The 15,534-nt window shown below is 39.7% G+C and overlaps 2 protein-coding genes across 3 annotated transcripts in view; one reads left to right on the top strand and one right to left on the bottom strand.

Annotated features, from left to right (window-relative positions):
• The window catches only part of LOC141899011 (uncharacterized), a 25,817-nt gene extending 15,149 nt beyond the window's left edge, over positions 1–10,668 (bottom strand). The window contains exons 1-6 of the mRNA XM_074785161.1: positions 10,551–10,668; positions 7,656–7,736; positions 4,732–6,741; positions 3,952–4,163; positions 3,467–3,569; positions 1,923–1,964 (exon numbers count right to left, since the gene is read on the bottom strand). Of these exons, the coding sequence (XP_074641262.1) occupies positions 1,923–1,964; positions 3,467–3,569; positions 3,952–4,163; positions 4,732–6,741; positions 7,656–7,707 (2,419 nt within the window). The 5' untranslated portion in view covers positions 7,708–7,736; positions 10,551–10,668. The remainder of the gene's footprint in view (positions 1–1,922; positions 1,965–3,466; positions 3,570–3,951; positions 4,164–4,731; positions 6,742–7,655; positions 7,737–10,550) is intronic.
• On the top strand, positions 9,026–15,534 carry LOC141898491 (ERI1 exoribonuclease 3-like). 2 transcript variants are annotated; one of them, XM_074784418.1, is made up of 7 exons: positions 9,026–9,602; positions 9,945–10,061; positions 13,000–13,059; positions 13,213–13,298; positions 13,982–14,054; positions 14,261–14,357; positions 15,367–15,534. In XM_074784418.1, exons 1-7 carry the CDS (start codon positions 9,312–9,314, stop codon positions 15,444–15,446), a joined length of 804 nt encoding a protein of 267 aa, XP_074640519.1. In that variant the 5' UTR covers positions 9,026–9,311; the 3' UTR covers positions 15,447–15,534. The 2 variants fall into 2 exon arrangements, with proteins under 2 accessions (XP_074640519.1, XP_074640521.1); XM_074784420.1 differs by lacking the exon at positions 15,367–15,534 and adding an exon at positions 14,504–15,360.

Genomic DNA, 15,534 nt, shown 5'->3' with positions numbered 1-15,534 from the left:
TTCATATAAGGATTAAAACGAGATTATTGTTAATAGTCTAACCAAACGCGAGTTTCTTTGAGTAATCTTTGTGAGTATTATCTTCAGTGTCAACTGCAATATTAATATGATCAGTGACACTCCTATTAATTAGCTTGTCATTTCTAAAAATATAGATGAACCATTTACACCCAGTGGCTACAACTGGACCAGAGGCCATTTTCCGCGAATTAACAAGAGACCTGGGCCCGGTTTTATAGACTGGTATTACCTTTAACCTGGGGGTTAACTCAATTGAAAATAAACTAAGTTAGCCTACAGGTTAAAGGTAATACTAGTCTATAAAACCGGGCCCTGAGTATTCCCTTGTTGTAAAACAAAATCCGAGGAATTTCTTGCTTTAAGATGTTACAATGTATTCCTCCTTTCATGAATCACGTATCGATTAAGACACACGTGATCAATAAAACATTTTCCAGGTTTGTTGTAAAATTTTTCAAATCCCCGACCTATGCGGCGTGGTTCAAATCCCAGCTGACGGAAGATGGCCACCACAAGTCCGTGACACCACTCTCGGTTAGGGGGCATACATCGCTTATCCTCATATTTAGTTTAAGAAATACAATCTGCATCGAAGCGACGAAGTTTCATGATGAAGATCCTTTTTTTCTTAATATTTTCAATGATTTTATCCAATTAGCCTACTAGATAGCGGTATGTTAGTTTAGTGAGTGTTGTAGTAGGTTTCCATAAATACTTCAAAATTATCCCTTTGCCCCCCCCAAAAAAGAAAATTAAATTGCGGGTCTTCTTATTTTACGTTATTAAAGCCGATATAATCAAGAGAATTTCCTCATGCTATGAAAATATACGATGTTCTGATAGACTTCCAGTCGAAATATTAGAATTATAGTAGTGATAATGATATTATACTATTTGATTATGCTGAGACCCCGTTTCCCACCATGCACAAGATTGAGAACTAAGTATTCATCAGAAATCGACGTTTTTCACTGATATATGTTTATCTCTTCTTTCGAAATTTGATTTCCGATTATTCAGGGTTCATACTACTACTGCAGAATCGGTATTCAAGAATTTTAGGATGTAGAAAATATCGAAATCCGAAAAGGTACACAACGGTCGGTTAAGAAAATGGACAAATCGCACAATCAATCAGCAGGACTAATCAACATAAGCGAATGTTGAAATAATATCTCTGTGCTATTTTCCGGAAACAAATGCCGCAATTGCAACAATTTGGTCCAGCTTTGCAAATCTATTTAATCAGAGTGTGTTCACATGTACCGGTATATCACTCGCTTGTTAACATCAAATGCAATCCAGGCGCAGATTCAGGTCACAAAAATTTTGAGGGGCGTACCCCCATAACTAGTGTTCTCCGCAATAGGTTATAAAGGGGTGTCGACCACTTTCATTTTTACATCCACAACCCTCTGAAAATCAGCCACCCCTTATAAAATATCTACAGCCCCTACCAGAGTGGATGTCAATATTCTATCAATGCTGATAATTGCTTTGAAATACACCAAAACTAAGCTTAATTTTCTGATTTCTTTGGGGGATCGAAAGCTTTTTGGCCCGGGTAAAGAGCACTTGTGCGATTGCGGTTAATGGGTAATTTGTATTATGCACTGGGTGCGTAGACAGAAAGACATGGACTAATGAAAATGTTTTAAATCCGAAAAAAAGGAGTTTCAAAATAATTTTTCAATTTAGAGGATTTCTCAAGGAATCAATTAAGTATGAACCCTGTCGGTATTGCGAACGACATTGTTGTCGTTATCATCATCTTCATCACAATCATCATGGACGAGATCTTTATTTAATTAGTTCATCAAATCAATTAACGAATCAATCAATGAATATCTGTTAATTAATCGTCAATCATGCTGGCATAACCGAGATAACGGATTCATTACCTTGACGTTGCGAGTCTTCGCTAGCCAAATTGTCCGAGTCATCTTTTAATAAATCCAAATCATACATGACAAATTAGCCAATTTTTTTTCAGACGAGCTACGCAAGTGGCCACGAAAATTTCTGAGCTTTCTTTTCTCTAATGACCAAATTTTCTAAAGTATGCATGCTTGGTATTCAATTCGTAATGAAATCAATATTTTCTTGAACCAATCAGTCATCTATGGTGGCTGATAAAGCCATAGCGTAAAATTCCTGGTATGTTAATGAGGGCGCCAGAACGCCAAAACGAAAAAAAACGTCCAATTTTCTCTGAAAGTTTGTTTTGGCGCGCCAAAACAAAGAAAATTCCGTTTTGGCGCCCCCGCCAAAACAACGAAAAACGTCCAATTTTCTCTGAAAGTTCGTTTTGGCGCCCCCGCCAAAATGAACTTACGTTTTGGCGCCCCCCGCCAAAACGAACTTATGTTTTGGCGCTCCCGCCAAAACAACGAAAACTGTTGAAATTTCTCTGAAAGTTGGTTTTGGCACGCCAAAACAATGAAAATTCCATCTTGGCGCGGTTAAACAAGCATTCAACCACAGTAAAAATTATTTTTCAATTTGGCGCGTTGATCTTGTGTGTAATTTGCATAAATTTGCATATATACAATTATTTTACGTATATATACAATTATTTTACGTGGTTGAAAGTTCGTTTTGGAATGGAATATTTATTATATAAAATGGAATATTTTCCGTTTTGGCGCGCCAAAACGAACTTTCAGAGAAAATTGGACGTTTTTCGTTGTTTTGGCGGGGGTGCCAAAATTGAAATTTCTTTGTTTTGGCGCGCCAAAACAAACTTTCAGAGAAAATTGGACATTTTTTTTTCGTTTTGGCGTTCTGGCGCCCTCATTAACATACCAGGAATTTTACGCTATGGCCCTTATCAGCCACCATAGTCATCTTCAACTGGAGCCAATTGCTCAGAGGTTGGTAACCGGTGGATAAATACAACAGTAACAATGAAGTTTTGATTATCACTATGTCAACTATTCACCGGTAAACTCTAACTTTCGAGCAACAGGCCCCTGCATCCTGCAGTGCGGGGCATAACGTACACACCATATACTGCGTCTTCCCAACAGTACCGATGATTTCTATAAGTATATCAAACAAGTTCATCAAAAGACCACAGCACTGTCGTTCAAAGATTGTGAAGTCTTAGGAAATAACGATACACCGCAGCACGGGTTACACGCAATAAAGCAGTACATACGTTATACACAGCACTGTGAAGTTACACGCAACATTATAGAGGTCTTGCAGCCATGTGCTTTTTCGCCGTCACCGGCGCCATTATCAGGCGGCAAACGCAATAAGCGATTTACGAGACGAAAGTTCGCGAATCCCCTGATTATCGTATGGTTTCATGTTTGTCAAATATCCAGCACTGGTTGGCAAACAACCTATGATGTCTCATGCAAGACCTCTATATAAGGCGTAATAGCTTCGTTGCTGGAAGGGTTTCAACTACAATAATCGAGGACGTGATTCAACGAACCTGATCGCGTTAATGACTGGTGACACATCTGACACACGCGGTTTTCCTTATTGTCCAAGTACGGCAACTTGATTTTCATGCTACAACATGATGAGCAGAATACCTACAAAAAATAGAACAACAAACTTTCAACCCAAAGTTTTCTATCGTTTCCGGTTTCCATTTTCCCAGGATTTCAATTACATGTTATTTCACATGATTTTCACTTGACACAGACGTAAAGACACCCCCAAAACCTTCAATAGCCAGCCAGCCAACTTTCAAAAACTATCCAAAATTCGACGATCATGGCAATTTTTGTTATAGCTTGGCATCCGGGGTTAATAACGAGGGGTTAATTAACGTGGCAATTTTTGTTACAGCTTGGCATCTGGGCTCAAAAACCAAGGGGTTAACTTTGCTTTTCTCTAGCATGGTTGCAAGTATTCGACTAGCAAGAAAATAGATTACACGCCCTAACATATATTTTGTCCGATGGTATTTACCTTTCCGCACGCTCGGCAATGATGACGCCTACGAGTGAACGTGAACCGCGCGTCGCACATCATACAAAACGCCGCCTCCGAATCCGGAATCCAAATCGGCGCCACTTTACCCAGCTGCGAGACGATACCCTGAATCCGACTCGGCGGATTCGGAACGGTCGGACTGGTCCCCGGTCCGCCGACATTCGGAGGAACTGTATTCGTAGTAACACCTGAAAATGTTCGTAACACTCGGTTTAGAACGTACCGTATTAAAATTTTACCGGGATACTGCTACTTTTTAACCCTAATAACTGCCATATAAGTCCGAACCAAGTTGAGGTTGATTTTTAGGCCTACAAAATTCCTGATTTGAAGTATGATCATATCTGCCATTTAAGTCAAGTCCCTTCTCGAATAATGCATGCACAAACAGGTGCACAGGCAGGGGTGGAATCTGACTCAGGGAGGGGGAACCCCCAAAATACAATTAAATGGGCACCCAGAAAGTAAACTAATTGGGAAAATAGTCTCATTTTCAGAAATACAGAGGACTATCATAAATCCAAACCTTTTTAGGTATTGGTCTAATATTTTTCATTTTCCCGTGAAATTTCAGGGCAAATTGACATTCAAAAACTTGCAGATTTTATACTACCCCGGACTCATGGGGCATATCGTGGTGCATTTTAAGAGCTATTCTATTGCCTCATGCGGCGTTGACTTCCACTTGCCCTCTGCCTTTCTTGAAATCGAATAAGGTCAGCATCCATCGCTTATTCAAACTCATACATTACTCACCCATGACATCGATATCAGGAGTTGGTTCTACGTCCGGGGTCGATTCAGATTGCTGCTGCTGCTGCTGTAATTGTTGCGATGACGGGGGAGTAGTTTGATCATTAGATAGATCCGAAGATAAATCGGCGCCACCCGATTCGTCGTCGTTCCCGGAAGCCGCCGAAACGCTATTGAAGTCACGCGGCATCAAATTCAAACTCGTCGGACGTTTTAGTTTGTTGTTCGTCGGCGACGGCATCGGAAACGAATTCGGCCGCGCGGCCGGCCGGCTTAACCCGGGGGGTCGCAACGGGGACAACGACGACGGTGCCGGCTGCATAGAATCATCGTCAATATCTCTGACGCAGACGACGGTTCTCGAGCTGTCCGCGACATCTTCGCGAACCCCGGACGCTGCATCCCCGTCTTTGTCGCGCTTCTCCACGAAACACGACATTTCGTTCGGTAAAATCGGTTTCGATAATCCAAGCAGACTATTAGGCCGCGGTATCCGCACCGCTGCGACCGATGATACAGCCGGCACGGGCGTCGCGGCTGTCACTGTGGTAACGGCCGTTTTAGGCCGAATGCAGGTCGGTACTTCTCGAGAATCGCTACGTATCACGTCGACGAGTTCGTTGATTTTTCGAGGATCGCCTCGAAAGAACGCGTCATCATCCGATCGCGAAAAAGTCGCAGTCGTAACGTCCGCTCGGTCGATTTTACTGTCGAGATACTCCACTTTTTCCGACGAATTATTCTGCGGTGAGGCGAGTCGCGGCGGACTCTCAATCGGAGTAGTGATCGGATACGAATACGGGCACGGTGATTGCAGCGGTAAACGAGAGTCGACGCCGCGATTCCCAATGTTACCCTCCGTTGATTTGATGTCCTCAGAGGCGACTGCATCGACGGACTCATCTGCGGCGTTTTCAGCAACTAGTCGTGACCGAGTCTCCGAGGTCGGTTCTTCCGCGGTGTTCGTTATCTCCTTGGCGAGCGATGTCGTCGCGTGCTCGGTTGCGGGTGGGGCAGACGGAACGTTATCGGGAATCATCAAATCTGATAAATACGCGTCCATTTCGGCGTCATCGACGCCTACGTCACTCGTATTGATGAAGCCTACGGCTGCGACGTTGTTTGCGTTGAATTCGGCCATGTTCTTTTTCACCGATGTCTCCTCGGCAGTGGCGATAGCCGTGCCGTCGAACGCCACTGCTGAAACCGGCGGTTCCGTTTTAACATCGGTTAACCGTTCCGTATCGTCGCGAATATTATCCGATTTATTCGCGGTACTTGCGCCATCTATATTCAATTGAGCGTTATCGACATCATTCATACCCCACTCGTCGGCTACTTCGGTAGTTTCATCACGCTGCGCGCCGTCCGAAGAGGCGACGTTTTTCGGGTCAAGCTCGACGGACATGCTCGCCATTGTTTCGATTAAACTAAGATCGGGCGAAGCGCCGGCGTTAACGTTAATTTCATTTTTTGATATTTTGCCTGATGCATCGCTCAGTGGACGCAAATCATCGTTCCGATCTTCGGTTTCGATACCAATCGCCGCTTCGATCTTATTCGTCGGAGCTTGGTCGACGGCTGCGTCGGCTTTCTCGCGCTCCGAACCGTCGCCACCACCCGCAGGTGAACCGTTTTCGAATCGAAACGCGTTTACGAAATTAGCGTAGTCCGTGACGTCCATCGCGTGATTATTTTGTATCTTGTAACCGTCGTCAGAAGATAGCGAGGCATTATCGTTCGCAGTTTCCGCAGTCGATATCTGTTGGAAATTATTATTCGTTGATTCCTTTGTCTCGTCGTGCGTCGTTTCATCCGAATTTTGGTTTGATTCAGCTGCACCGTCTTCTATATTGACGCATTCGTTCAAATTGTTTCTGCAACGGACAACGCCTAAATCCTGTTGCCGCTGCTGCAGGTTATTATTATTGAGTACTGGTACAATATTATTTGATGGATTTGCATTTTCAGAGTCTGCCATCGAGATGGTGTGAATTCTGTTTTCTTCCTCAGCTATAAGTAATCGTATCGTTAATCATTCTTTAAATCAACTGCTTTTCGAAGTTAGGAATTTCTAAAAGAATTGTTTTAGGCAAACAGTTTACTGGAGACACTATTAGGTACTGGCACACTTCATTTTAACCCTTTCAGTGCATCTACACTGCAGTGTATAAATTGGTTTGACTTTACTAGGACATTGCATCGCGGTGTAGGCCTATAATTAGTTTTATTCTTTATTGAAAGACGGCAGCACCTGTCAAACAAAGTGAAATATTAATAACTGAAATATTAATAACTAACAATACATTGCACCGTAGTGTAGATGCAATAAATCAGTATTGATGGAATTTTTTAAATTGTCATCAAATTATCTCCGGGGCCCAGTTTCACGAAAAGGATTAAGGCCTTAATCGATTTAAGATAAACTGAATTCATGAAGAAATTAAAAAATCGATTTAAGAGTTAAACCTTTTTGTGAAACTGGGCCCAGCACTTATAAGGATAACCTTGAAAGGGTTAAGGCTTCCAAATCCAAAAAATAACCACTAATTGGTTATTCAATTGATACAAAAAATAATATTGACTTTCTTATTCAGTAGGCCATAGATTTCTGATAATGGATTTATCAATGAGAAAATTGATGTTTGATGAGATATTGAAACAGGGGGATCATATGACATTGGATTATGTAATTCTAAAATGCAGACTCATCACAAATATTCACTGAAATGAACTTTGTGAGCCAATCAATTTGAGAAAGATAAAAATTTTCACAATCCCGACACTTTCTAGTGGATTGATGCACCGCTGGAGACATTCCGAGTCCTAGACAAAGAAATCAAATTCAATAGATTACATCGATTAGGCTACAAGAGGTGTGGATCTTTCCTTAAACCCTGTCTTTGGATATAATACTCCTGTCTTACCATCTTCAAAATCATCCAACACTTTATCCAAGTCAACCGTAAACTTCTCCATGTTTCCACTATTTCAGTGTTTTTTTTTTACTGCAAGAAAAATAAGATAATAGGGCTATTCAATTTCAGTATATCAGCTCAATTGACAATATCTCGTATATAGATTATAGTCTATCTATTTTCGTCTGTCCTATTTATTAAGACCAAATTGAGGTATGTATTCAAAAGTTTAAGTTCAAAAGTTAAAAGAAATAGGCCTATCCCAAAAAGATTGATGTCAGATAAAAATAAATAGACATTTATATTAGGAAGTGGTTATTTTGCCATCTACTGACTTCTGAACGATATTTTGCCGGATATCATCTCTAATTGGCTGATTTACTCCACGCGTGTGCAGAGAGGTGCGCGACTTAGAAAATTCGACGGATGTTTGGAGAACAGAGTAAGAGAAAATAGCGAGACTCAAACCCGGGCCAGTAAATTACTAGCCCAGCATCTTCCAACTCGACTACCGAGCAGATGTTTTAACTACATATAGCCCCACCTAACCCTAACCCTATCCCTAGTTATGAAACGGAACCCTCTGGACCCTCTTCTCATCCTCTTGACACTAACCCTATCAAAACCCAAACCCTAACCCTAAACCCAATACAATGATTTTATTGTTACATAATATATGGATCCAGCAAAATATCTTTTATAAGTCGGTAACCGGATCCAGCTAAATAACCACTTCTTTAATGTTATGTTTTAAAATGCTTGCCTCCATATAAAAAATTTCAAATTTATGGTGAAATTAAACTAATGGCTATCAAGTCAATCATTTAGGCCTAGATCTCATCTATTTACATGTTAAGACATATGAAACAAGGAACAACAAACGAGAGAACAACAGTCTCAGTCAGTCGAGCAGAGTCAGTTCTCTGCCTGGTCTGATGATAAGCCAAGGTCTGTCAGTCACTGTCATCAGTTTGACTTAAAAGAGAGTTGAGGAAATTAACTGAATACCAGTCGGTTTTAAATCAAATTAATCCCATATAGTAAACATGATAAAAAGGTACAAACGGATGAGGTAAAATCTGGGGTATTTAAGGCAGCGTACCTAGTTCTAAGGCGTTAAAACTGTTGTTTTTGAAGTGGAAAAACAACTTTCAGATTTAGATCGGCGGCCATCTTGGATGAGCTCATCGTTAGTCTCGTAAAAATATGCATTTTCCAGATTTTCTTAATCATGACGACACCAAATCAATTAGTACGATAAGCACAAGCTGAAGATTAAGAAAATAAATTCGACAAATGAAGAGCGCAGTTTCTATTATATCGTTTTTAACTTAATTAGAGTGGAGAATATTCATTTTAGACCTCTAACCCGGAAGTAAATAAACAACCCGGAAATTAAAAAAATAAACATCACGATCTCGCAATATTAACTGGCGCACATGTCATTCAGTCGGCACAATTCAAATTGTGAAAATTTGTCATGCTCTTGCGAAATAGCTTAATCAACTTTAGCTTGAATTTATATTCATCGCGCCATATTGACTGCATTTAACCTCCAAGACCAACAAATTCAATTCGTCAAATTCGGACTGCCCTTCTTCCCTGCTGCTGAGTCTGTTGTTGAGACGTTGTGAGTGTGACTGACTGTAAACAGGTTATCGAGATATGTCAGTCGTGACTCGTTTATTAAATCGGGCGATACACTGGAACAACAACAGTCCTGCCACCGTTTTCGCAATTGGAATCGCTCGATACGGTTCAAAATCTTCGACGTCGTACAACAGCGTTTCGAATTTATACGAGATACGAAGAAGAGCCATGATGAAGCGCGGAAAGAATCGAGCCAGGGGCCCGGCCGCGCCACCTGCGCCAGTCATCAAGCCACAACCATTCGAGCATTACTTGGTCCTCGACTTCGAGGCGACGTGTGAGAGGAACATTCGGTTACGTCCTCAGGTAGGTTTACCGATAGGCTCATTCAGTGACCTTCTAATCGTTGGTTTTTTGGATGGGCTAGCCTAAGTGAAATGAAGTTATTTTAACTTCAAAGTTGTGATACGCTAATAACCCATGTGGTAAATCTTAAGTGATGCAGCATTAGTACAAGTGAGTGTCAACTTTCAGAGCCAAGCCTGGTATTACCTTAAACCCGGGGAGTAACTCAATTGAAAATGAGTTTAGTTAGCCCCCGGGTTAAAGGTAATACCAGTCTATAAAACCAGGCCCTGTATATTATGTATTTTTCAGCATCTTATTCTTATTGGCCCACTCATTTCAGCATATTATCATATTTTCTAGGAAATTATTGAGTTTCCGGTATTGAAAGTAAATGGAAAAACATTCGAGGTTGAAGCTGAATTTCATCGGTATGTACAGCCGAAAATCAACAAACAACTGACAGATTTCTGTATTGAGGTATGTAAAACATGCAGAATACAAGTCACTAAAGGTGACTGGGTATTCTGAATTTACCAGACAAGGGTTAGACTACATGGTGGCAGACCCAGCAAGCAGGCTATTGCATTCACTTTCTATTGTCTATCGGTCTGTGCATCCATTCAACATATCCAGTTATTTTTGAAAGTTTTGAAGAATCAGATATGGATTATTTGGTTTGTACATGTCTACCCTAGACACATCTGCGGCCAAAAAACTGTCCCGCTCAAAGTCAAGATGGCTGACTGGTAGCCATTGTTGTTAGCCATTTTTTGACATTTTTGAGGTTTTCAAGGGAAACTTTTAGATTTAAGGCCTATCATTATGAGAAATTGGGTCGGGCGGACACGAGATGGCCGTCCTGTAACATTTTTTTGTGCCCAAAAAGATAATTTTTGGCTTGAATTCTGAGAGCTATATAATTTTGATTGTAATGAGTATCAAAGTCATTGATTAACGGCATTTTACCAAGTGATAAGCATGGTGTCATTGGACGCTTAGTTTATGCAGGGAAGTGTGATGAGATGGAATACGGACGCTTTTAATTGCCAGATGTAGGCTATTCAATTCAGCCCGTACATCAAAGGTTAACGCAACAGCAGTAAGCTACGCTTATCGAGTGTGTGTTACCAGCTGAACACCAGTCAACATCAACTTTGATTCGGTCGCAGAACAACCCGCAATAGTTTTAGCCCGATAAATGTTCTGCGATCGATACTACGCATGCGCACTGCAGTTCATTGAACAACGTGGAAGTGGCTGTGTATACACATATTTTTCTTTAGAAAATCGGTTGAAATTCAACAATTTCTCGTAAAATTTGTCCAAAAAGGTATGTATTTTTATTCTTCTATATCTCCGAAACCCGGTATCGGAACATTAAGTATTTATATTGTGATTAAAGTCTGTTTTTATGTGTTAAACATATGTTTTTGCCAGTTCGTTCCGATTCCGGGTTAGCGTTATTTGGGCCTTGAAGATGTCAAATATTTCGGCCCAGACTCGCGCAGCTTTCGTTTCTGACGTCATGTTGCTATGTTACGACACAAACATATACACGAAGTATGATCTTTAAAATGTGTATTTACTACATAATAATGTTACTTGATAACGCTTACATTAGGCCTACAAATTATTGTCCCCCATATAAACCAAGTTGCCTAAATAGCATCAGCAATCTCATTTAATTAACCTTTTCTTGTTTTTAGTCATGGATCTTTGTCGATTGTGTGGAAAAAATGCGAAACCTCCGGATCGTCGTCCTATCGATAAAAATAATTTCAAAAGCCATGTGAAGGAGTTGTTCAACATTGATTTTGATGATGATACTGAACAGTACCCGATATATATCTGTAATATGTGTCGTGTCAAATTACAAAAATGGCGTAAGAACAAAAACGTTAAAAAAACTGTCCCTGTGACTATCAAATTAAAACAATGGACATGTAAACCACTGGTTAATTCCAAGTCTGGACGGCGACGTATTTGTAGTCAAAATTTTATCGATCGATTTTCCATAATGTACTGCTGCCATTCCATTTGAACTGAATTTAAATACTCGATGGTTAATCACTTCAGTCATAGCCTTTTCCAAATATATAGTGTTCCTGCGAAAATAATAATAATGATTATTATTTTAACGTGTACTTATCTGGATTTTTTATATTATGTTTATATATTATTTTCTGTATTCGTTTATTATTTTATAACCTAAAAGGATTGTATTGATTATAAAAATAAATGTAAAAAATACCTGTATGTGTGTTTTCTCGTGTTCAGATCGCAGTCTCAGCTGAGCCTGAGAAGTACCTATATGAAAAAGAAAAGGAAAGAATAAAGTGCCTGCAATTAGGTGGAAACTATTCCGATATTTCATTGATTCAAAAGGAATAACACTCACTAGAATCGGCCGAATTAGTTGATCCTGATCCAGAGGATTCCCGTAATATTTCCGTATCGATCTGAACCAATTCGTCACTATCAAAGAATAGATCATCAAAATCGTCATCATTTATAATTTCGTTGACAACCGTTGCCATTTTAATACAGCGGAAAGAACCGATATCACGATTGATAAAACCCTATATCCGTCTGAAGCGATGTAGAGAGAATCCCACAATGATAACGAAAAAGTCCAAAAATGTTAGTAGTTTATTCAACGTTTCGTCTATGTCCTAATAGTCATATTCAGAAATAATGAATACTACAGAAATTATGAGAGATATATACAATCCAGAGACAAAGAGACTAATTCAAGTAATCAGAGATGATACTAACTAAAGGAAAATTAACGTAGAAACAGTAACACGCTAAAACAGATTAAAGAGAAGCAGTTAAGAGACAAACTAGGGGGCACTTAAATTTAAGACAATTGTGAATACAAGTTGATCGACTAAAATTGATGAGGGGAAATCAGGTGTTGAGTTTAACCAGTTTACAGAGGAATTTTTATATAAGTTTATTATGGGATGAAAAACCGATATTCGGAAACAACTGAATTATTACGGAGATTCCCGATCTCGCTGGTTATCGCTTATCGGCGCATTACGTAACAAAGCGCTCGCCGACGAACCGTTATCGGCTTTAGGGCAATTACAACGCACATTCGACAAGAGCTGCACAATAGCGTCCGTATTCCATCTCATCACACTTCCCTGGTTTATGCGATGTACATGACTGAACTCCTAGTTTTTCGATATATGATTTATATCAAAACTTTTTGAATCCTGGTGCAAAATTTTGAATTCTGAATTATATTTAAGCGCAAATGTATGGCACCTATTAACTTAATAACTTTTCTAGCTACATCATCCCCTAGCATGTCGTGGGCGCTTTTTGCTTCATTTTCCCAAACTCTGGAACTTTTGATTTTCTTGAGTCTCAAGGTCATTGAACCTTTCGTATATTTTCTCTGTAGTTAACTGGTATTGTGCAAGATATGGTCGATGGACAGCCGCATATAGAAGAGGTCTTAAAGGTAAGAATTTGGAGAAGTTATGGTCAAAAGACATGTAGTTTTCTTTGCCTGTTGTTGAAAAACTTTGTTCTATGAAATCGATTTCTAGTAGGTGGCATTGTGGCTTGATGAGATGAATTAGCTGCTGTTTAATTCACTTTTCTTCTTATTCAGGAATTCGACCAATGGAGGAGTGATCACAATTTAACATTTCAAAATTCTGCATTTGTTACCTGTGGCGACTGGGATCTGAAAACAATGTAAGTCAAACTTGAAATGCATTTGACGTACCCCAGTATTCCATTTCTTAAAATTTGTCAGAGGTGTTATAGATCTGGGGCCCATTTCGCGGAATAACTAAATCTCATTCACCGCAATAACACAATGCTGGTACTGATTAAACTTAAATGAATTAATTCTGTGAAACAGCCCATGGAATGCTTGTCTTTGCCTAGGGCTACTTCAGCTATTTATCGTCCTGTTATTAACTTTATTTCAAGTCAATATTTATAAAGTTTATACATGTATTCGAGATTTGCTCGGGCTTTATAAACTGTATCGACATAAAATTCAATAATCATTTCTGGCAACAAAGCTGTTTCCCTATGGATGCTTTCATTTGTAACATTAGACTCTGCCTTTTCGGTTGCGCTGGGACGGTAAATAGCTCGCTGAGATGGCTGGATACCGAGCTGAGAATCAGGAAAATTGAAGGTTTACCAAAAACATTTTAGTAAAATCGCCCACCGAGTTTACTGATTTCACCTTCACTGAATAAATAGGGGTTTACTGTTTACTGGTGTATGCCTTTATTCACTTCGTATAGGCCTATGCCTACTTGTTTTTCAAACTTTCAACCTGGTATAGAGACAGCATTCTTTTGAAGCCTTCTACCTGTGTTACTGTATCACATTTATCGAAGTTCGCTTTTATTTATTTGCAGGCTTCCCAGCCAATGCGAATATTTCGATATGGAATGTTCGGAATATTTCAACCAATGGATCAACATCAAAAAGGTAGGCTATTTTATCGGTATCCAAACAAGTTAAATAACCACTGGTATTAGGCTTCGTATAGAGCTCTACATATCCAATCTATCAATAGATAAAAACTCTTCATAAAACATTGTGGAATCTTGACCGGAGATGAAATCTATTTCAACGGATCAAAATTCTTTGTTTAGGAACAGATTACTAACTTTGAGCTCTTGTGTATTTTTCAGGTTTACTCCAGTGTGACGGGAACGTTTCCAAAAGGAATGATGGACATGCTGAACATGCTACGAATTCAACACGAAGGTAGACACCACAGTGGCATCGGTGAGTTTCAGTGAAAAAGTTGTATAGAAAATTGATATATAAACAAATACATTTTCAGTCAAACTGTTTTAAGTCGTCATAGCTGGTCATAGTCATAGTCGTCATATTATGTTAACGACTTATCCAAATTAACGTCTTACTCTTAGTAGATTGAACAGGATATGCACGAATTGCGACTCAAAATTGGCGACAACTTATCCCAGTCTGACTGTAATTCCGTGGTGGACTTCAATAGTTCCTGCAAACTTTGATGGTCTGTCATGTGATTGTGTTCGACCACCGATACGCTGAGGTCACGTGAAAAAGCACCAGGCTGCAATAATGGATGTAGATTTAAATTCTTTGAGGCGCAGTGGCCGAGTGTGTTAAGCCGCCAGTCACTGGTCTCGTCAATCCAGGGTTTATGGGTTCAAACCCTGGTGGCGACAGAGTTTCTTGGTCGAAGGTTCTTCTCTGGTCTCTCCCCATTGGGAAAAAGAAACATCAAACCCGCTTATAATGCCCTACGTGGCGCTTAGCGGGTAGAGGGTGTTAAAAAAATTAAATTCTGTGATGTCACTACCTCAACTTGTGTCCTACTGTCTCAATTCCCCCTCCAGCACATCTCTCCAGGAATATGCTTTTGTACATAGCTTCATATAAAGCTCAGAATTGTCTGTTTTATAGGGTGGCCACTGACCTAGAAAACTCAGGGAATCAGAAAAATCAGGGTACTGAAATCTCAGGGGGTTTGACGAATTTTACCATAAACCTGGAAAACTCAGGGAATTCGGATATGTTATTGACAAAGTGTTTCTTTATCAATATCTGACTCGATGAAAAATGAATGAATTGTAACATTTTAAACCCCTAGAAATTTCTCTTGATTCATTCAGGGTTTTTTTTGTATTCACATAGATGATGAATCAAGGAAAACTGGATAAATCGGGGAAAACTGGGAATTTGTAAATGGGTGGAAAGTGGCCACCCTGGTGTAGCATTAGTATCGTTTTAACTTTCTCAATTTCAGACGACTGTAGAAATATCGCCAACATTCTGAAAAAACTAGCAGAAAGAGGTGCGATAGCAGATATATCCACTAGGAGGTGACAAAAACAATGACCAAAAGATTTTTCAGCTCTAGTCTCTCAATTATTCTGACGACATTGTAAATTTTCCATCTGTTTGAATAAAGATT

The sequence above is a fragment of the Tubulanus polymorphus genome, chromosome 2 (assembly GCF_964204645.1).
Source record: "Tubulanus polymorphus chromosome 2, tnTubPoly1.2, whole genome shotgun sequence".
Taxonomy (NCBI): Eukaryota; Metazoa; Nemertea; class Palaeonemertea; order Tubulaniformes; family Tubulanidae; genus Tubulanus; species Tubulanus polymorphus.
This window is presented reverse-complemented; position numbering and strand designations above follow the sequence as displayed.

What these genes read in the sequence shown, in the direction of transcription:
- LOC141898491 (XM_074784418.1), top strand. Translation starts at nt 9,312, where the DNA reads ATGTCAGTCGTGACTCGTTTATTAAATCGGGCGATACACTGGAACAAC. An exon ending in ACATTCGGTTACGTCCTCAG is followed by an intron (nt 9,603 to 9,944) that starts GTAGGTTTACCG and finishes CATATTTTCTAG; the next exon opens with GAAATTATTGAGTTTCCGGT. An exon ending in AATGGATCAACATCAAAAAG is followed by an intron (nt 14,055 to 14,260) that starts GTAGGCTATTTT and finishes TGTATTTTTCAG; the next exon opens with GTTTACTCCAGTGTGACGGG.